The sequence below is a fragment of the Capra hircus genome, chromosome 15 (genome assembly GCF_001704415.2).
Source record: "Capra hircus breed San Clemente chromosome 15, ASM170441v1, whole genome shotgun sequence".
Taxonomy (NCBI): domain Eukaryota; kingdom Metazoa; phylum Chordata; class Mammalia; order Artiodactyla; family Bovidae; genus Capra; species Capra hircus.
The window spans coordinates 39,755,587-39,777,039 of record NC_030822.1 but is presented as its reverse complement, the minus strand read 5'-3'; the positions used below and the strand labels follow the sequence as shown (position 1 = coordinate 39,777,039).

Genomic DNA, 21,453 nt, shown 5'->3' with positions numbered 1-21,453 from the left:
CTTGTGGGATTCTGTTATATATAAAGTGTTGAGTGAGTGGGTTGCCATTTCCTCCTACAGGGGATCTTCCCCACCCAGGGATCGAACTTGTATCTCCTGCTTTGGCAGGCGGATTCTTTACCGCTGAGCCCCCTGGGAATCCCCAAGTAAGCAAAGCTGATATTTATAATGCATTAAGTGTGGAGCTTAAAAATGTCTGTCAGTTCTAACCTTGCGCTTTTGAAGTATCATGTGATTCCAGGATATGTCTTAAAGAAAACTGAAACTGAACAAAGACATATAGCATCCTGAAAAAGTATCCCCATCTTGACTGTCACTAATACGTTGTAAAATTTTAATGAGTCTGGTCTGTGGGAAATGATGAGAGTCAGGTGGAAAGGAACAGTGAAAAACATAAGTTGCTGTATATACACTCATGTATTTATGAAAGCAGTATTTGTCAGCTTCTGTGGTATGTACTTTGATAGTGTCATTCCAAATAGATGTTTCCTCAGTCCCTCGAAAAAAGAGCAAACTGCAGGCCAGTCAGTTATGACAGTCAGTGGTAAACAGTTTAGGTTTTGCACCTGTGATAGCATTTTCCCCACTGCTTGCCAGTAAAGACACTGGGGAGAGCAGAATCCTGATTTTTATCTTGTTTGTTTAATGCTTATCATTCTGCTTACTGTCTTTTAGTGACTATTCTTTTTTCCAGCTGTCTAAACATTCTCTCACATTCCTGTCAGGAATACGACTTGAGCTCAGGTTCAAGAATTACAGGGTCCCTTCCTCCATTGTGTGTATGTTTGTTTGCCACACTGAGCAGTTTGTGCGATCTTAGTTCCCTGACTAGAGATCAAACCCAAGCCCTTGGAGTGAGAGCACAGAGTCCTAACCACTGGACTGCCAGGGAATTCCCCTTTCGTCCAGCACACTTTTAGTTAAAGTTTGAAACGATTAAACCAGCTAGCATTATTATATTTCAAATCCAGATCCTATGAGGAATACTTCTCATTAGAGGCAGGATCATCTCCTGATATACCAAGTTCTGTTAGTACTTAATCTTATAACACATTTAATGTGAAAGGTAGACATTTATCTGGAGATTAGGACTATTTCTTTTCATCCATTGAAAAAAAGTTGCTGTATATTTGCTTATATGAACTATTGTTTATTTATTGAATATATTTCATTTGGGAATACAATATCAAAAAATCTTTTGGAGTATGATTCTAATAATATTAATTGTAGTATAATTATAATTATAGCATAGAATAAAATAATTCTTTTATATAGCTGTACTTGGATGTGTGAAATAAAAGGTCTCATGTATAACCAGTATAACCAGCTATCTTGACAGCTTCTTTGTGAAAAGTTTAGTAAAAAATATCTGACCAGGCCTATCATGAATTACTATTACTGTCTTAGTTGTGGTCACATTAAGCTTAATTTTGAAAAAGTATTTATTGACTCTGAAAAAAATGATCCTTGTAATTTCCCAGTATTCCCACTGTTAATACTTTTGAAGTCATAATTTAACAGAATTCCTGTTATAATGTAAACTTTGGGAAATGAGTAACTAAGGAGATCTTACTACCTAAACTCTCATATTCTCCTTCTGGATGTTATGTGTTTCTTGTCTTCTATGAGAGGAATTTTCTTATAGGCTTCTTTTTTTTTTCAGTTTTTAAATTAAAGGTTGAACAATAAAATGTGGTTAAGTGAACTTTAAATTTATAGATGTATATCAGGGTCTTGGAAAATACTGAGTGACTGTTATCTCAAGAACCTTCTACAACTTTACACCTTTAAGAGATCATTCAAATTAGTCACAATAATGCTATGGGCATGTTTAATTATTCTGTAATATTTTGTCATATTCTCTGTATGTGTAAAGCACTTGATATAAAAGTAAGCACAACTTGCTTTTTCTAGTTTTAGCAGCAAAATATCTGATTGCTTATTTAAGTAATGTATCTATTTGCTTACAAAAGTTACTTTGTTATTTGTGAACACTTCCTCTATGATAGGTACCTTTGATTTGAGAAATTGGTGAAGTTGGTATAATTGGAACTAACACAAAAAAAGATTTAGTTTATTCCTTACTGAAAACTGATAGTTTCATTTTAATTATGTGAAAATATATAGTTGTCATTCTATGACGTATAAATTTTAGTACCATTTGCCAAGCCTAATGAGCAGCTATGGTAATGAATGACAGACATCTGAGAGAATGTGTTTATTTGCTATATTAATTCACAGAACTGGTTGTCTTTGTATCAGAAGACTTGTTGAATGAGTGGACCTGATGATACAAGCTCTCTTTTATATTATTTCATAATCTCAGCTCAGACATGAGGATTTTGAAAAACGCTTCTAGGTTTTGTTAAAACCTGTTTAAAACTCCCCACTTCTACCAAAGATTATACCTTTCTGCTAGCTTAAGCCAAGGCGAGTTACAGATTAACACCCATTCTTACTAGAATAGCAAGTCTCATACTTTTGGGTCTCACACTTTATATATACGCTCAGAAATTATTGAGAATCTGCAAAAAGTTCTGTTTCTGTAGTTTTAGCTATTGATTTTTATGTTAGAAATGACAACTAAAAATTTTTAATTACTTTTAAAAGGTCAGTGAACCACTGCATATTAAATAGCATATTTTTTGAAAAAGTAACGATGTTTTCCATAACAAAAACATAAGAAAAAGAGTGGTTTTGTATTTTTGGAAGTATTATTGATACTGACTTAATAAAAGACAACTGGATTCTCATTCTTCCTTCTACATTCATGCTTATACAGTATGTTGTTTTGGTTAACCAAGAAGCATATGAAGAAAATCAGGTCTAACAAATATGTAATTGGAAAAAGGAGGTATATTTTTGTAGCCTTTTCAGATACTTATGTAAACTCTTGTCTGAATACTACATCAGTACTCAATAAATAGAAATTTCCTAAAGGCTAATTGTAATGTGAGTTATGTAAACACATCAATGAACATTTTTTATTCTCTGTGATAAAACTCTATTCTTGGCTTTGCACTTTGAAAGATCTTATATCCATGCATGACTTTGTAGCATCTTGCTTTAGTAATTTGGCAAATAGGGATCGATGAGTTATACAGATCTTTCTAATATTAACATACACAGTATCTAAAATGTTAGTTAATAATACTGTCCTGTTAATTAGGAATACAAAGCTGTCAGGCTCATGATTGTGCTTGAAAGTTCATTTTATCACTGATAACAAATAGCCTCAGATCGTTATCTTGAAGTGACAGGCCACTTCATTCATTTTGGAAAAAAATGACTACCAAATACATAGGTCTTTATAAGCCTATTTGTCAGTTATTTTTTCAAGTAAAAAATGGTTTTCTTGTGAGGGAGAAAATGGTTCAGCTTACAGCTTAAATGACTACACAAATAGTTTTCCTCTACACAGCTGTTGTACTCCTATGTGCTGCAAAAGTGCTTTAGGTGTACTTATTCGTTGAAACAGAATATTTTAATTCAGGGATGATGTTATAATGAAATTAAAATGTTTATTGCTTCAGTAATGAAACTTTTTATAAAACTGCAAGGGTGTTGCTTTGAAGAATACAATGTCTACGAGTTTAGTTTAGTGCTGCTGCATTGATTACCGTTAAGATACCAGGAACTTTGCCCACCATTCCTTTTCCACCATTAAACTAAATGCCAACAAAGTGAAAGAAACAACCAGTTCTTAGTAGTATTATGATAACTGTTTTGACTACTGGGACTCCTGTAATTCTGTGTACGATACTTTGAGGGCTGCTATTCTAGAATGGAAAAGAAAGCAAACAACCAAAATGGCTGTCTGAGGAGGCCTTACAAATAGCTGTGAAAAGAAGAGAAGCAAAAAAGCAAAGGAGAAAAGGAAAGATGTAAGCATCTGAATGAAGAGTTCCAAAGAATAGCAAGAAGAGATAAGAAAGCCTTCTTCAGCGATCTATGCAAAGAAATAGAGGAAAACAACAGAATGGGAAAGACTAGAGATCTCTTCAAGAAAATTAGAGATACCAAGGGAACATTTCATGCAAAGATGGGCTCGATAAAGGACAGAAATGGTATGGACCTAACAGAAGCAGAAGATATTAAGAAGAGGTGGCAAGAATACACAGAAGAACTGTACCAAAAATATCTTCACAACCAAGATAATCACGATGGTGTGATCACTCACCTGGAGCCAGACATCCTGGAATGTGAAGTCAAGTGGGCCTTAGAAAGCATCACTACAAACAAAGCTAGTGGAGGTGATGGAATTCCAGTGGAGCTATTTCAAATCCTGGAAGATGATGCTGTGAAAGTGCTGCACTCAATATGCCAGCACATTTGGAAAACTTACCAGTGGCCGCAGGACTGGAAAAGGTCAGTTTTCATTCCAATCCCAAAGAAAGGCAATGCCAAAGAATGCTCAAACTACCACACAATTCTATGCATCTCACACGCTAGTAAAATAATGCTCAAAATTCTCCAAGTTAGGCTTTAGCAATATGTGAACCGTGAACTTCCAGATGTTCAAGCTGGTTTTAGAAAAGGCAGAGGAACCAGAGATCAAATTACCACCATCCGCTGGATCATCGAAAAAGCAAGAGAGTTCCAGAAAAACATCTGGTTTATTGACTATGCCAAAGCCCTTGACTGTGTGGATCACAATAAACTGTGGAAAATTCTGAAAGAGGTGGGAATACCACACCACCTGACCTGCCTCTTGAGAAATCTGTATGCAGGTCAGGAAGCAACAGTTAGAACTGGACATGGAACAACAGACTGGTTCCAAATAGGAAAAGGAGCACGTCGAGGCTGTATATTGTCACCCTGCTTATTTAACTTATATGCAGAGTACATCATGAGAAACGCTGGGCTGGAAGAAGCACAAGCTGGAATCAAGATTGCCGGGAGAAATATCAATCACCTCAGATATGCAGATGACACCACCCTTATGGCAGAAAGTGAAGAGGAACTAAAAAGCCTCTTGATGAAAGAGAAAGAGGAGAGTGAAAAAGTTGGCTTAAAGCTCAATATTCGGATAACGAAGATCATGGCATCCAGTCCCATCACTTCATGGGAAATAGATGGGGAAACAGTGGAAACAGTGTCAGACTTTATTTTGGGGGGCTCCAAAATCACTGCAGATGGTGATTGCAGCCATGAAATTAAAAGACGCTTACTCCTTGGAAGGAAAGTTATGACCAACCTAGATAGCATATTCAAAAGCAGAGACATTACTTTGCCAACAAAGGTCCGTCTAGTCAAGGCTATGGTTTTTCCAGTGGTCATGTATGGATGTGAGAGTTGGACTGTGAAGAAAGCTGAGTGCCGAAGAATTGATGCTTTTGAACTGTGGTGTTGGAGAAGCCTCTTGACAGTCCCTTGGACTGCAAGGAGATCCAACCAGTCCATTCTAAAGGAGATCAGTCCTGGGATTTCTTTGGAAGGAATGATGCTAAAGCTGAAACTCCAGTACTTTGGCCACCTCATGCGAAGAGTTGACTCATTGGAAAAGACTTTGATGCGGGGAGGGATTAGGGGCAGGAAGAAAAGGGCTGGATGGCATCACTGACTCGATGGATGTGAGTTTGAGTGAATTCCAGAGTTGGTGATGGAGAGGGAGGCCTGGCGTTTTGCAATTCGTGGGGTCACAGAGAGTCAGACACGACTGAGCGACTGAACTGAATTGAAGTGAACTGATTCTAGAATGAAATAGGCTTATGGTGGCCACAGAAAAATCTGAGATTTGAAGTCATGTCACTTTGATAATTGTTAAGGGAGGAATATACACATAAACAAAATGACAAGTTAACTTTTCTGTACTAGATTAGTAAAATATATAACTTCTAGTGATATATATATATGTAGAGAGAGAGGAATAAAATGTTATTGTTATTATTATAATTATTATAATAAGAATTTATAAAATGGTTTGGAGCACATGGTGGAACTGCTTGATTCTTTGATTTGGAGGGGGTTTAGAGAAACTGGGGAGCTTCAGAAGAAGCTTCACAGAGTAAGTGATACTAATGTGGTAAATAAATATTTGTTCACTGAATTACTATTTCAAAACAAAAATGTGGTACAGAAAGATATTTCACTTACTAATTCATGTATTTTTAAGTTTTTTCTGCTGTTTCTTTATGTATTCCTTATGATGTCTGCTGAAAGAAATGAGTCTGGTAGAATTTTTCATTTGGTAGAGAAACTGTGACAGTGATTAATGTGTCTCTCTAAATGTAGGAATTCATCCTATTACTTTTTCAGTGTTTCTTTAGAATGAATCATGGAGTCAATGAGGCAATGAAAGAAGCAGCAGGGAAAAACTGACAAAGAAGGGGAAAGAAAGTGTTATAGATATGATAATAGAAACTCAGCAGATCAAGGGGGTTAATAATCATAATAAGTAAAATTTACTTCTCAGAATTATATGGAAGAGTCTATTCTGAGTACTTTCCACTTGTTACCTTTTGTGAGCTTCCCAAGAGTATTTGCTCAGTTCAGTTCAGTCACTCAGTCATTTCTGACTCTTTCTGACCCAATGGACCATGGCACACCAGGCTTCCCTGTCCATCACCAACTCTCTGGTGCTTGCTCAAACTTCATTGAGTCGGTGATGCCATCCAACAATCTCATCCTCTGTCGTCCTCTTCTCCTCCTACCCTCAGTCCTTCCCAGCATCAGGGTCTTTTCTAAAAGTCAGTTCTTCACATCATATGGCCAAAGTGTTGGAGCTTTAGCTTCAGCATCAGTCCTTCCAATGAATATTCAGGACTGATCTCCTCTAGGATGGACTGGTTGTATATCCCTGCAGTCCAAGGGACTCTCAACAGTCTTCTCCAACACCACAGTTCAAAAGCATCAATTCTTTGGTGCTCAGCCTTCTTTATGGTCCAACTCTCACATCCATACATGACTACTGGAAAAACCATAGCCTTGACTAGATGGACCTTTGTTGGGAAAGTAATGGCTCTGCTTTTGAATATGCTGTCTAGGTTGGTCATAGCTTTTCTTCCAGGGAGCAGTCGTTTTTCAATTTCATGGCTGCAGTCACCATCTGCAGTGAGTTTGAAGCCCAAGAAAATAAAGTCTGTCACTGGTTTTATTGTTTCCTCTTCTATTTGCCATAAAGTGATGGGACGAGATGCCCATGATCTTAGTTTTTTGAATGTTGAATTTTAAGCCAGCTTTTTCACTCTCCTCTTTCCCCTTCAAGAGGCTCTTTCCTTCCTCTTCACTTTCTGCCATTAAGGGTGGTGTCATCTGCATATGTGAGTTATTGATATTTCTCCTGGCAGTCTTGATTCCAGCTTGTGCTTCATCTAGTCTGACATTTCTCATGGTATACTCTGCTTGTAAGTTAAATAAGCAGGGTGACAATATACAGTGTTGATGTACTCCTTTTCCAATATGGAACTAGTCCATTGTTCCATGTCCAGTTCTAACTGTTGCTTCTTCACCTGCATACAGATTTCTCAGTAGGCAGGTAAGGTGGTCTGGTATTCCCATCCCTTTGAGAATTTTTCACAGTTTGTTGTAACCCACATAATCAAAGGCCTTGGCTCAGTCAGTGAAGCAAATGTTGATGTTTTTCTGGAATTCTCCTGCTTTTTCTATAATCCAACAGATGTTGGTAATTTGATCTCTAGTTCCTCTGCCTTTTCTAAATCCAGCTTGAACATCAGGACGTTCTCGGTTCACATACTGTTGAAGCCTAGCTTGGAGAATTTTGAGCTTTACTTGACTAGCGTGTGAGATGAGTACAATTGTGGTAGTCTGAACATTCTTTGGCATTGCCTTTCTTTGGGATTGGAATGAAAACTGACCTTTTTCAGTCCTGTGGCCACTGCTGAGTTTTCCAAATTTTCTGGCATGTTGAGTGCAGCACTTTCACAGCATCATCTTCCAGGATTTGAAATAGCTCAACTGGAATTCCATCACCTCGCTAGCTTTGTTTGTAATGATACTTTCTAAGAGCCACTTGAGTTCAAATTCCAGAATATCCTGCTCTAGAGGCATGATCACATCATCATGGTTATCTGGGTCATGAAGATCTTTTTTGTAATTGTCTTCTGTGCATTCTTGCCACCTCTTCTTAATATTGTCTTCTTCTGTTAGGCCCATACCATTTATGTCCTTTATTGTGCCCATCTTTGCATTGAAATATTCCCTTGGTGTCCTCTAATTCTTGAAGACATATCTAGTCTTTCCCATTCTATTGTTTTTATCTATTTCTTTGCATTGATCATTGAGGAAGGCTTTCTTATCTCTCCTTGTTATTCTTTGGAACTCTGCATTTAAATGGGTATATCTTTCCTTTTCTCATTTGCCTTTTGCTTCTCTTCTTTTCTCAGCTCTTTGTAAGGCCTCTTCAGACAACCATTTTGCCTTTCTGCATTTCTTCATCTTGGGGATGGTGTTGATTACCACCTCCTGTACAGTGTTACAAACCTCTGTCCATAGTTCTTTAGGCAGTCTTATCTGTCAGATGTAATCTTTTGAATCTACTTGTCATTTGCACCGTATAATTGGATTTGATTTAGGTCATACCTGATTGGTCTAGTGGTTTTCCCTGCTTTCTTCAATTCAAGTCTGAATTTTACAATAAGGAGTTCATGATCTGAGCCACCGTCAGTTCCTGGTCTTGTTTTTGCCGACTATATACTGCTTCTCTGTCTTTTGCTGCAAAGAATATAATCAGTCAGATTTTGCTTTTGACTATCTGGTGATGTTCATGTGCAGAGTCATCTCTTGTGTTGTTGGAAAAGGGTATTTGCTATGACCAGTGCGTTCTCTTGGCAAAATTCTGTTAGCATTTGCCCTGCTTCATTTTGTACTCCAAGGCCAAACTTACCTGTAGTCCAGGTATTCTTGACTTCCTACTTCCTTTTGCATTCCATCCAGTCCCCTATGATGAAATGGACTTTGTGTGTGTGTGTGTGTGTGTGTTAGTTCTAGAATGTCTTAAAGGTCTTCACAGAACCATTCAACTTCAGCTTTTTTTGGCATTAGTGGTTGGGGTGTAGACTTGGATTACAGTGATGATAAATGGTTTGCCTTCAAAACGAACAGAGATCATTCTGTCATTTTTGAGATTGCACCCATGTACTGCATTCTGGACTCTTGTTGACTATGAGGGCTACTCCATTTCTTCTAAGGAATTCTTGCGTATGGTAGTAGATATAATGGTCATCTGAACTAAATTCACCCATTCTGGTCCATTTTAGTTCACAGATTCCTAAAATATTGAAGTTTACTCTTGCCATCTCCTGTTTGACCAATTCCAATTTACTGTGGACTTAACATTCCATTTTCCTGTGCAATATTGTTCTTTACAGCATCAGACTTTACTTCCATCACCGGTCACATCTACAGCTGGCCGTTGTTTTCCCTTTGGCTCAGCCTCTTCATTCTTTCTGGAGTTATTTCTCTACTCTTCTCCAGTAGCTTATAGGGCACCTACTGACCTAGGGAGTTCATCTTTCAGTGTCATATCTTTAGAGTACTAGTTCAGTTCAGTTCAGTCACTCAGTCATGTCCGATTCTTTGCAACCCCTTGATTTGCAGCACGCCAGGCCTTCCTGTCCATCACCAATTCCTGGAGTTTACCCAAACTCATGTCCATCGAGTTGATGACGCCATCCAGCCATCTCATCCTCTGTGGTCCCCTTCTCCTCCTGCCCCAACTCCCTCCCAGCATCAGAGTCTTTTCCAATGAGTCAGCTTTTCACATGAGGTGGCCAAAGTATTGGAGTTTCAGCTTTAGCATCAGTCATTCCAATGAACACCCAGGACTGATCTCCTTTAGAATGGACTGGTTGGCTCTCCTTGCAGTCCAGGGGACTCTCGAGTCTTCTCCAACACCACAGTTCAAAAGCATCAATTCTTTGGCGCTCAGCTTTCTTCACAGTCCAACGGTCACATCCATACATGACCACTGAAAAAACCATAGCCTTGACTAGACGGACCTTTGTTGGCAAGATAATGTCTCTGCTTTTTAATATGCTATCTATCTGGTCATAACTTTCCTTCCAAGGAGTAAGCGTCTTTTAAATTCATGGCTGCAATCACCATCTGCAGTGATTTTGGAGCCCAAAAAAAGCCTGACACTGTTTCCACTGTTTCCCCATCTATTTCCCATGAAGTGATGGGACCAGATGCCATGTTCTTCGTTTTCTGAATGTTGAGCTTTAAGCCAACTTTTTCACTCTCCTCTTTCACTTTCATCAAGAGGCTTTTTAGTTCCTCTTCACTTTCTGCCATAAGGGTGGTGTCATCTGCATATCTGAGGTTATTGATATTTCTCCCGGCAATCTTGATTCCAGCTTGTGCTTCTTCCAGCCCAGCGTTTCTCATGATGTACTCTGCATATAAGTTAAATAAGCAGGGTAAGAATATACAGCCTTGACGTACTCCTTTTCCTATTTGGAACCAGTCTGTTGTTCCATGTCCAGTTCTGATGTATAACTGTATAAAACTGTATAAATCTGTATAAGTAAAGTATAAATCTAGAGTACTAGTGAAAGTGAAGTCGCTCAGTCGTGTCCAACTCTTTGCGATCCCGTGGGTTGTAGCCTACCAGGCTTCTCCATCCATGGGATTCTCTAGGCAAGAATACTGGAGTAGATGGGTACTAATATTTGGCCTTAGATAAGGAAGCTACGGTTCTGAAAGGGTGAATGAAATGCTGAAACTGCATTAAAGAAGGTAACCTGGCACAAAGAGCTTCTGTACTGTTGAGCTTGTTTCTATTTCTGTTCCATTTCTCCAATACTGTTAACAAGATAAATTCTTTTTCATATTTTTAGAGGTAGCTTTACTTTTTAGAGTACTTTTAAATTCATAGCATAAGTGAGCAAAAACTACAAAGAATTCACATATATTCTCATTTCCCAAACATGCAGCTTTCCACAGTATCAGTATCCCCCTCCACAGTGATATATTTATCACAGTTGATGAATGAACTCAGATTGATCACGTCATCAGGAACCAAAGCTGTAATTTAACTTAGATTTCACTCTTGGTGTACATCTAAAGATTTTGATGAATACATAATATTATGTATATAGTTATAGTCTTACACAGAATAGTTTCCCTGCTCTAAAAATCCTTGAAATTCTGCCTGTTATGTCTTCCCTGCCATAGGTAACTATTAATCTTTTTGCTCTCTATGGCTGTGTATTTTCCAGAATATTATATATTTGGAATCTTATCACATGCAGCCATTTCAGACTACTGTTTTTCACTTAGTAATGTGTATTTGTGTTTCTCCATGTTTTCTCATGGCTTGATAGCTCATTTCTTTATTTTATTTTACTTATTTTTGGCTGTGCTGGGTTTTTGTGGCCACCCAAGCTTTTTTCCTAGTTGTGGCGGGATGGGGGCTACTCCCCAGTTGCAGCATGGGGCTTCTCTTGTGGAGCATGGGCCCTAGGCTATGCAGGCTGCAGTAGTTGCAGCACGTGGCTCAGTGGTTGCAGCACCTGGGCTCTAGTGCACACGCTCAGCAGTTGTGGCACACGGGTTTAGTTGCTGCACAGCATGTGGGACCCTAATGGACCAGGGATTGAACCCATGTCTCCTGCACTGGCAGGCAGATGCTCTGCCACTGAGCTGCCAGGGAAGCCTGATAGCTCATTTCTTTTTAGTGCAATAAAATATCCCTTCGCTCGGATGTGCCTTCACTTACTGAAGGACATCTTGGTTATTTCCATGTTTTGACAGTTTTGAATAAAGCTGCTATAAACATCCATGTGCAGGTTTTGTGTGAATATATATTTTCAACTCCTTTGGGTACGTATTTGGCTTTTATGGTAAGAGTATGTTTAATTTTGTAAGAAACTGCCACACTCTCTTACAATGTGGCAGTACCATTTTACATTCTCACTAGCAATAAGTGAGCGTTCCTGTTGTCCTGTATCTTTGTCAGCATCTGGCATTGTCATTATTTTGTATTTTGGCCATTTTAATAAGTATATGGCAGTGTCTCATTCTTTTAATTTGCAGTCCCTTATGGTCCCATTACTTCATGGGAAATAGATGGGGAAACAGTGGCTGACTTTATTTTTCTAGGCTCCAAAATCACTGCAGATGGTGACTGCAGCCATGAAATTAAAAGACACTTACTCCTTGGAAGGAAAGTTATGACCAACCTAGAAAGCATATTAAAAAGCAGAGACATTACTTTGTCAACAAAGGTCTGTCTAGTCAAGGCTATGGTTTTTCCAGTGGTCATATATGGATGTGAGAGCTGGACTATAAAGAAAGTTGAGTGCCAAAGAATTAATGCTTTTGAACTGTGGTGTTGGAGAAGACTCTTAAGTGTCCCTTGGACTGCAAGAAGATCCAACCAGTCCATCCTAAAGGAGATCAATCCTGGATGTTCATTGGAAGGACTGATGTTGAAGCTGAAACTCCAATACTTTGGCCACCTGATGCGAAGAGCTGACTCATTTGATGCTGGGAGGGATTGGGGGCAGGAGGAGAAGGGGACGACAGAGGATGACATGGTTGGATGGCATCACCGACTCAATGGACATGGGTTTGAGTGGACTCCGGTTGTTGGTGATGGACAGGGAGGCCTGACGTGCTACAGTTCACAGGGTCACAAAGAGTCAGACACGACTGAGCGACTGAACTGAACTATGAGGTATGATATTAAACATCTTTCATATGCTTATTTGCCTTCTGTGTATATTTTTTGGAGAGAGATTTATTCAGAAAGAAATTGAAGAAGAACTGAAGAGTTTCTTATGATCCTGTACTGTACTTAGTCGCTCAATCATGTCTGACGCCTTGCGACCCCATGGACTGTAGCCTGGCAGGCTCCTCTGCCCATGGGGATTCTCCAGGCAAGACTACTGTAGTGGGTTGCCATGCCCTCCTCCAGGGGATCATCCTAACCCAGAGATCAAACCAGGTCTCCTGCACTGCAGGCAGATTCTTTTCCAGCTGAGCTACCAGGGAAACCGAGAAAAGTCGCTTGATAAAGGTGAAAGAGGAAAGTGAAAAAGTTGGCTTGAAACTCAGCATTCAAAAAACTAAGGTCATGGCATTTGGTCCCATCAGTTGATGGCAAATAGAAGGCGGAGAAAGTGGAAGCAGTGACAGATTTTATTTTCTTGAACTCCACAATCACTGCAGATGGTGACTGCAGCCATGAAATTGAAAGATGCTTTCTCTTTGGAAGGAAATCTATGAGAAACCTAGGCACTTTGCCGACAAAGGTCTATATAGTCAAAACTATGGTTTTTCCACCTGTCACGTACAGTTGTGACAGTTGGATCATAAAGAAAGCTGAGTACTGAAGAATTGATGCTTTTGAACTGTGGTGTTATTGAAGACTCTTGAGAGTCCTTTGTACTGTAAGGAGATCAAACCAGTGAATCTTAAAGGAAATCAACCATGAATATTCATTGGAAGGACCATTGCTGAAGCTCTAATATTTTGGGCACTTGCTACAAAGAGCTAACTCTTTGGAAAAGGCCCCAATGCTAGGAAAGATTGATGGCTATAGGAGAAGAGGGCAACAGCGGATTAGACTGAATCAGTTCAGTTCAGTTCAATTGCTCAGTTGTGTCCGACTATTTGCGACCCCATGAATCGCAGCACGCCAGGCCTCCCTGTCCATCACCGACTCCCAGAGTTCACTCAGACTCACGTCCATCGAGTCCGTGATGCCATCCAGCCATCTCATCCTCGGTCGTCCCCTTCTGCCCTCAATCGTTCCCAGCATCAGAGTCTTTTCCAGTGAGTCAACTCTTCGCATGAGGTGGCCAAAGTACTGGAGTTTCAGCTTTAGCATCATTCCTTCCAAAGAAATCCCAGGGCTGCTCTCCTTCAGAATGGATTAGATGGCATCATTGACTCAGTAGACATGAATTTGAGCAAACTCCAGGAGATAGTGCAGGAAAGAGGAGCCTGGCATACTGCAATCCATGGGGTCACAAAGAGTTGGACATGGCTTAGCAACTGAGCAACAATAATCTGATTCAGATCTTTTGCTGTCTTTTAAATTGAGTTGTTCACTTTCTTATTATTTAGGTTTAAAATCTCTTTTGTATATTTTGGATGATAATACATTATCAGATGTGTTTTGCAAATATTTTCTCCTAGTCCTTAGTTTATCTTCTCATTTTCTTGACAGTGTCTTTCGCAGAGCAGAAGTTTTGAATTTTAATGAAATTTGGCTTATTGACTCTTTCTTTCCTGGTTTATAATTTTGGGGTTGTATCAAAAAAGTCATTCCCGAAACAAATATTGTCTTTGTTTTCTCTTATGTCAGTCATCCTCTAGATATTTTATAGTTTTGTATTTTACATTTAGATGTATGGTCCACTCTGAGTTTATTTTTGTGAAGGGTGCAAGGTCTGGGTCTAGATTTACTTTCTTGTATATGAATATTTTGTTGGTCTAGCACCATTTGTAAAAACACTGTCTTTTCTCCAGTCTATTGTGTTTGCTCTTTTGTCAAACTTCAGTTGATTGTATTCGCGTGGTCTGTTCCTGGGCTCAGTGTCCTTCTTAACTGATCGATTTATATCTTCATTCACCAGTACCGCACTATCCTGATGACTGTAGCTATATAGTAAGTCTTGAAGTCAGATAGTGTCACTCTTCCAACTTTGTTCTCCTTGGATTTTAAGTTGGCTATTCTGGGTCTTTTTCCTCTCCACATCAACTTTAACATTAGTTTGTCAATATCCATAAATAACTTGCTGGATTTTGGGGAGTACTGCATTGAATCTATAAATCAAGGTGGGAAGAATTGAAACTTGAGTATATTGTGTCTTCCTATTGATGAACATTGAAATCACTCTATTTCTTTGATTTCCTTCATCAATGTTTTATAATTTTTACATAGATATTTACCATAGTTTATTAGGTTTATATCTAAGTATTTCATTTTGAGGGTGCTAATATGTGAAGATGGTATTGTGTTTTTAATATCAAATGACACTTGATCATTGTTGGTATATATAGGAGACTTGACTTTTGTTTTTTAACCTTGTATCCTGGAACCTTGCTGTAATTGCTTATTACTTTCAGGTTTTCTACAGAGACGGTCATGTCATTTGGGAGTGGAAAGACAGTTATACTTATTCCTTCTTAATCTGTAAACCTTTTATTTCCTTTTTTTTTTTTTTTTTGACTCATTGTATGAGCTAGGACTTTCAGTATAATTTAGAAAAGTAGTGGTAAGAAGTGACATCCTTGTTCCTAATCTTAGCTAGAAAGCATCTAGTTTCTTAACATTAAGTATATTGTTAGCCGTAGTTTTTTTGTAAGTATTCTCTAACAAATTAAGGAACCTCCCCTCTATCCTTACTTTGCTGAGAGTTTCTATTGTGAATTGGTATTTGATTTCCTCAAATTCCTTTTTTGCCTTTACTGATAACTTGTTTAGCTTCTTCATGTGATTAATTGATTTTCAAATGTTGAACCAGCTCTGCATACCCAAAATGAATCTTATTTTGTCATGGTGTGTAATCATTTTCATATGTTGGTATTTTCAATTTGCAGATATTTTGTTGAAGCTTTTTGCAACTGTGTTCATGAGAGATTGGTGGTGGTGGTTTGTCTGACTCTTGCAACCCCATTGACTATAGGCTGCCAGGCTCCTCTCTCCATGGGATTCTCTAGGCAAGAATAGTGGAGTGGGTTGCCATTTCCTTCTCCAGGGGATCTTCCCAACCCAGGGATTGAACCAGGTCTCCTGCATTGCATGCAGATTCTTACCAACTGAGCTGCAAGGGAAGCTCAGTGATATGTACTTTGATTGTAATTTTTTTTTTTCTGGTTTTAGTATTAGGGTAATGCTGGCTTTATGGAATGATTCAGGAAGTATTTCTTGTGCTTCAGTCTTACGGAAGAGATTATAGAGGATGTTTTAGTTTTGTCCTTCAATATTTGGTAAAATTCACCAATGAACCTTTTGGGACCTGATACTTTGTATTTTGAAAGATTACTGATTGTTGATTCAATTTAATAGATCTAGGTCTAGTCACATTGTCTATTTCTTGGTGAATTTTATCAGATTATGTCTTTCAAGAAACTGATTTTATCTAGATTATCAAATTTGTGGACATAGACTTATGCATAGTATTCCTTTATTATCTTTTTAATGTCTATAGTAATATGTCATCTTTCATTTTTGATGTTAATAATCTGTAGCTTTTATTTTTAGTTTGTCTGGCTAGAGGCTTGTTAACTTTAATGTTTGTTTTGAAGAACTAGCTTTAGATTTTGTTGCTTTTCTCTATTGATTTCCTATTATAGATTTCATTGACTTCTGATCTAATTTTATTACTTCTTTTCTTCTGCTTACTTTGGATTTAATTTGTTCTTCTTATCCTAGTTTCCTTAAAGTTAGATTATTTATTTTAGATTTTCATCTTTTCTAATATATGAATTCACTGCTATAAAATTCCCTCTAAGCATTGGTTTTCCTGAATCCCACAAATGTTATATTTTCATTTAGTTAAAAATATTTGAAATTTTCTTTTGAGATTCTTAGAAGTGTCTTGTTTAATCTCCAAGTATTTGGGGATTTTCCAGCTATTTTTCTGTAACTGACTTTTAGTTTAATTTTACTGTGGTCTGAGAACATGCTTTATATGAACTTTATCCTTTTAAATAAATTAAGATATATTTTATAGCCCAGAATGTGATCTGTCTTGATGAACAAAGTCTATTTTTCTGAATTGAAGTCTTAGATTAATGATGAAATTTTGAAATAATTCCATTTTCCATCCATGGTAGGTACTGAGTACTTTTATCTTCAGCTTGCCTCATGATTTGCTCTAATGACACAAAACTTTTCATCTCAGTACTCTGTTCCTACATCTTGGCATCCTAGGATGCCAACTTAGGTCTCAGAATGTGTGACATCTCTGGAAAAATCTAGGCTGTCTTCTTAAAATGCATATGCACATTAGTGAAGGTATGCTAACGTTATGAATTTGTGATTGATTTTAAAAAATAATGGCTGAAGTGAAATATCTGAAAATTTTTTGTAAATGGGAAAGCATTGAACATTTTTTAAAGATTTATAAATATTAAATTTACCTTATACTTTTAAGATGTAACAGTTTTATTTTTTTCTATCTGATTTAGTTTTGTCAGCCTGGCGGATGGCAGCTGTCCAGAGAGAGGAAGCAGCCAACGTTTTTTGTGGTGGTCCTGACAGATATTGACTCAGATCGACATTACTGCTCGTGCCTAACCTTTTATGAAGCAGAGATCAATCTTCAGGTGCAATAACTTTTCTAGCCAAATTATAGCCAAAGGGCACCTTTTAAGGAGTCTTTTTATTATGCTATATTTGTTTTTGTTAGAACTGCAAGTTTGAGTTCTGTGATTTAAAAAGGCTTTAAAAAGGCTGAGGTACTGTATTATTGAAGAGAGCAAAATGGTAAAGTAATTGTCTAAGATTAATTGTTCTTCTTTAAAATATTATTCACACTCTGCATATTTCTAAGAATAGCACATCTGCAAATTGGTTGATAAGAAGATTTGTATCTGCTCATGGTGAAGCTGTGGTTTGTCTCTTTTAGTCCTTCTCCTAAGGTAGCTTTCACAGAATATAGAGCATTTAATCAGAATGTTTATAAATCACTTATCATAATGCTTGATATTATTTTTTAAGCACTGAAGTAACTGTTCACTCATTATTATTGGTGGTGGTATTATCAAAATGATGGTATTGAAATTATTAGGCTAGAACTATAGAAATTAAAAGTACTGGTCTTTCAGAGTATTAGTTGGGGTTCTTTCTGTTTCAGATAACTAAATACTGCCTCTAATTTATTCAGAAAAGATATTATGAGAAAGTATTGCTCCTTTGTGGAGCATTTTCCAGGCAAGAATATCTGGAGTGAGTTGCCGTTTCCTTCTCCAGGGGATCTTCCTGGCTCAGGGATTGAACCCAGGTCTCCAGCATCATGAGCAGATTCTTTACTGTCTGCTGCTGCTGCTGCTAAGTCACTTCAGTCATGTCCGACTCTGTGCGACCCCATAGATGGCAGCCCACCAGGCTCCCCGTCCCTGGGATTCTACTGTCTGAACCACCACTATAACCTTCATAATAATTGCACCTAAAAAATAAATCCTTTCTACCATGTGTAGCCTCTGTCATGTGTTGGGGACTCCTGCTTTAAGTATCATATGGGTTGTTTCCTTGTGTAAGTCAGATTGCATACAGATTCCCCCCCTCCAACTCCTCACAAAGGAATCAGAAAAACTTTTTTGTTGTTATTTGTTAATTTGTTGTGCATAAATTAAGTCTCTGCAGTATGAGAAGGAAACTATAAAACAGTTTGCAGGATGTTGAGGGAGCCAATTTGCATTATTTGCTGTGCTTTCTGAAGTAGCCTCACAAAGGAGCATTTGTTATTTTTGCTATTTTAATTAAATGCCATGGTCTGAATGTTCTTGATGCAGAAATTTCACTTTTATCTACAAGAGTAAACAAACCAACTTTCATGGTACTGACTCACATTATCCAAGTTCATTAGAGCAATGTATTAAAACTAGTATGCTGGTTTTTAATTTATAGTGATAAGTTAAAAGTTTATATAGAACAAAATATATGTTATCTATGTTATCAGCATACTTTCTCCTTATTGTCAGATCTTTGTGGGAAGCCATGTCAAAATCAGATTCATTTTGATTGTGGAATCAAACAAGGGAATTTTTCATGTCAGAGATTTAATACCTGCCAGATTAACACAGCCAGTTGTTTGTGTAACTGACCCTTAAACAACATGGGCTTAAACTGCACAGGTCCGCTTATACATGGATTTTTTTTTTCAGTAAATATATACTATAGTACTACTCGATCCATGGTTGGTTGAATATGTGGATGCAGAACACCAACTGTGAAGGTAATGTGTGGATTTTCAACTGCACAGAGAAATCGGCATCTCTGAATCCTGCATTGTTCAGGGCCAACTGTTTTTTAAATTAATAATTATCTGTATAGTCAAGACTATAGTTTTTCCAGTAGTCATGTACAGATGTGAGAACTGGACCATAAAGAAGGCTGAGTGCTTTCCAACTGCAGTGTTGGAAAAGACAATCTTGAGGGTCCCTTGGACAGCAAGAAGATCAAACCAGTCAATCCTGAAGGAGATCAACCGTGAATATTCTTTGGAATATTGATGCTGAAGCTGAAGCTCCAGTACTTTGGCCACCTGATGCGAAGAGCTGACTCATTGGAAAAGACCTTGATGCTGGGAAAGATCGAAGGCAGGCAGTAAAGGGGTCAACAGAGGACGAGATTGTTGGATGGCATCATTGACTCAATGGACATAAGGTCTAGCAAACTCCAGGAGATAGTGAAGGAAAGGGAAGCCTGGCATATTGCAGTCCATAGCATCACAAAAAGTCATACACAACTGAGCAACTAAACAACAACAACAAGCTGTCAGTGCAGACAGAAGACTTAAATGTCTATGATTCTAATCATTTCTGTCCTAGATAGCATTCAAGTGGGTGTTGCCAACAGTTAGTTGATTCACTTCCCATTTTGATCAGTTCATTCTGATGAGAAAGACTGTTCTCTAGTTGAGAGCCTCACTGTCTCTTTCAAGGGACCTTTCATTTACCTGTTGATATTTTGAATATAAGTTAGTTCTGAGAATGCAATATTTTCTTTTATTTCCATATTCCTGAGGGTGCCTCTGTACAACTCCCTAGAATTATCTAATAAAACTGATTGTTTTGGTTCTTCTTCCTCTCTCCATCATTACGAACCCCTTTCACCTCGAATTAACTCACAGACAAGTAATACATTAAGACAGTGTAACAGGATTCCAGTTCAACGTGGCAGGCAACCCACTCCTATGGACAAACTGAATCCACGGCTACACACAGAGCAGTTTCAGCTGAAGGAAATCCAGAAACTAGCTGAGCAATTTCTGTATATCAGGCTAATGAGAATATACCCATACTGAAGTGAGTAAAAAAGGCTGAGATGCAGTCTCACCATAAACCCCATCCCTGGCACAGAGACATGCAATCGGGAAGGAACTTACAATTCCAAGCTCCTCCCCTGACATGCCAAGAGTTTGGACCCAACATTTACCTCCCATTTTTTTAGACTTCCACCTGAGGTATGGACCCCAAAAACACCAGCTCTGAAAGACAGTGGGGCTTTTTGTTCATGAGACCCACCAGAGTATAACAAGGAGAGTTATTAATGGATTTTCAAGGATTTGCTGGGGCTCAGCATGGAGGAAACAAAGAGAAACTCATCTCTCAGTCTTTGCTTGAAAAAATCCTGTGTACATACTTTAAAAGCTACTGCCTAAGGGTCAGGACTTATGAGATAACATCAAGCAAACCAACATTTGCATCATATAGGGATCCTAGGAGAAGAAAAGAGAGTGAAAGGGGGAAGAAAACTTATAAGAAGAAATAATGGGTGAAAACTTTCCTAATCTTTGGAAAGAAACAGACATTCAGATCTAGAAGCCCAGAGATTTCCAAATACAATGAATCCAAAGAGACCAACACCAAGGTACATTGTAATTAGTGTCAAAAGTTAAAGACAAAGAGAGAATCTTAAAAGCAAGAAAAAAATAACTTGATCATAAAAGGGAACCCTGATAAGAAGATGAACAGATTTCTTCAGCAGAGACTTTGCAGACCAGAGAGAAGTGGCAAGATTTATTTAAATTCCTGAGAAAAAAAAACCTGTCAACCAAAAAGATTTCACCTGGCATGTTGTCCTTAAGAATTGAAGGAAAGAGTTTTGCAGACTAGCAAAAGCTAAAGAAGCTAATCACCACTAAACTGGCCTTGTAGGAAAGGTTAAAGGAATTTCTTTAATCTGAAATGAAAAGGTGCTAGTTAGTAATAGGAAAACATGTGAAAGTATAAATCTCACTTGTAATGGTAAATGTTAAATGTAGTAAAATAAAGATGAAGGATTATGAAACTGCGAGGAAACAGTTAACAAAATGATAGTAGTAAATACGTAATAATCAGTAATTACTTTAAATGTAAAATGACTAAATTTCCAATTCAAAGATGTAGCGTAGCTGAATGGATTTTAGGGAAAAAAACAAACAAACAAACAAACCCACAAAACAGAACGACCTGAAACAAAACTCACTTCACTTTTAAAGACATACATTGGCTGAAAATGAAGAGGAGAAAAAGATACCTCATGCAAATGGAAATCAAAAGAAAGCTGGGGTAGCTGTACTTAATATAAGAAAAAAATGACTTTGAACAAAAAACTGTAAGAAGAAACAAGGAAGGTCATTGTATAATGATAAAAATAGCTCATCAGAGAGAATATTTATAAATATTTATGCATCTGTTGATATTATTAGAGCACCTAAATGAATAGAGCAAATCTGAAGATAAAAATTGATGACAATACAATAGTAGTAGAAGATTTAAGTACCCCATATTCAACAGTGGAGAGATCATTCAAACAGAAGATCAATAAGG

The 21,453-nt window shown here is 37.8% G+C and overlaps 1 protein-coding gene across 2 annotated transcripts in view; it reads left to right on the top strand.

Annotated features, from left to right (window-relative positions):
• SBF2 (SET binding factor 2) overlaps nucleotides 1–21,453 on the top strand; it is a 495,886-nt gene that overhangs the window by 206,084 nt on the left and 268,349 nt on the right. For both annotated transcript variants that reach the window (XM_018059528.1, XM_018059527.1), the window contains exon 3: nucleotides 17,107–17,244. In XM_018059528.1, the coding sequence (XP_017915017.1) occupies nucleotides 17,107–17,244 (138 nt within the window). The remainder of the gene's footprint in view (nucleotides 1–17,106; nucleotides 17,245–21,453) is intronic.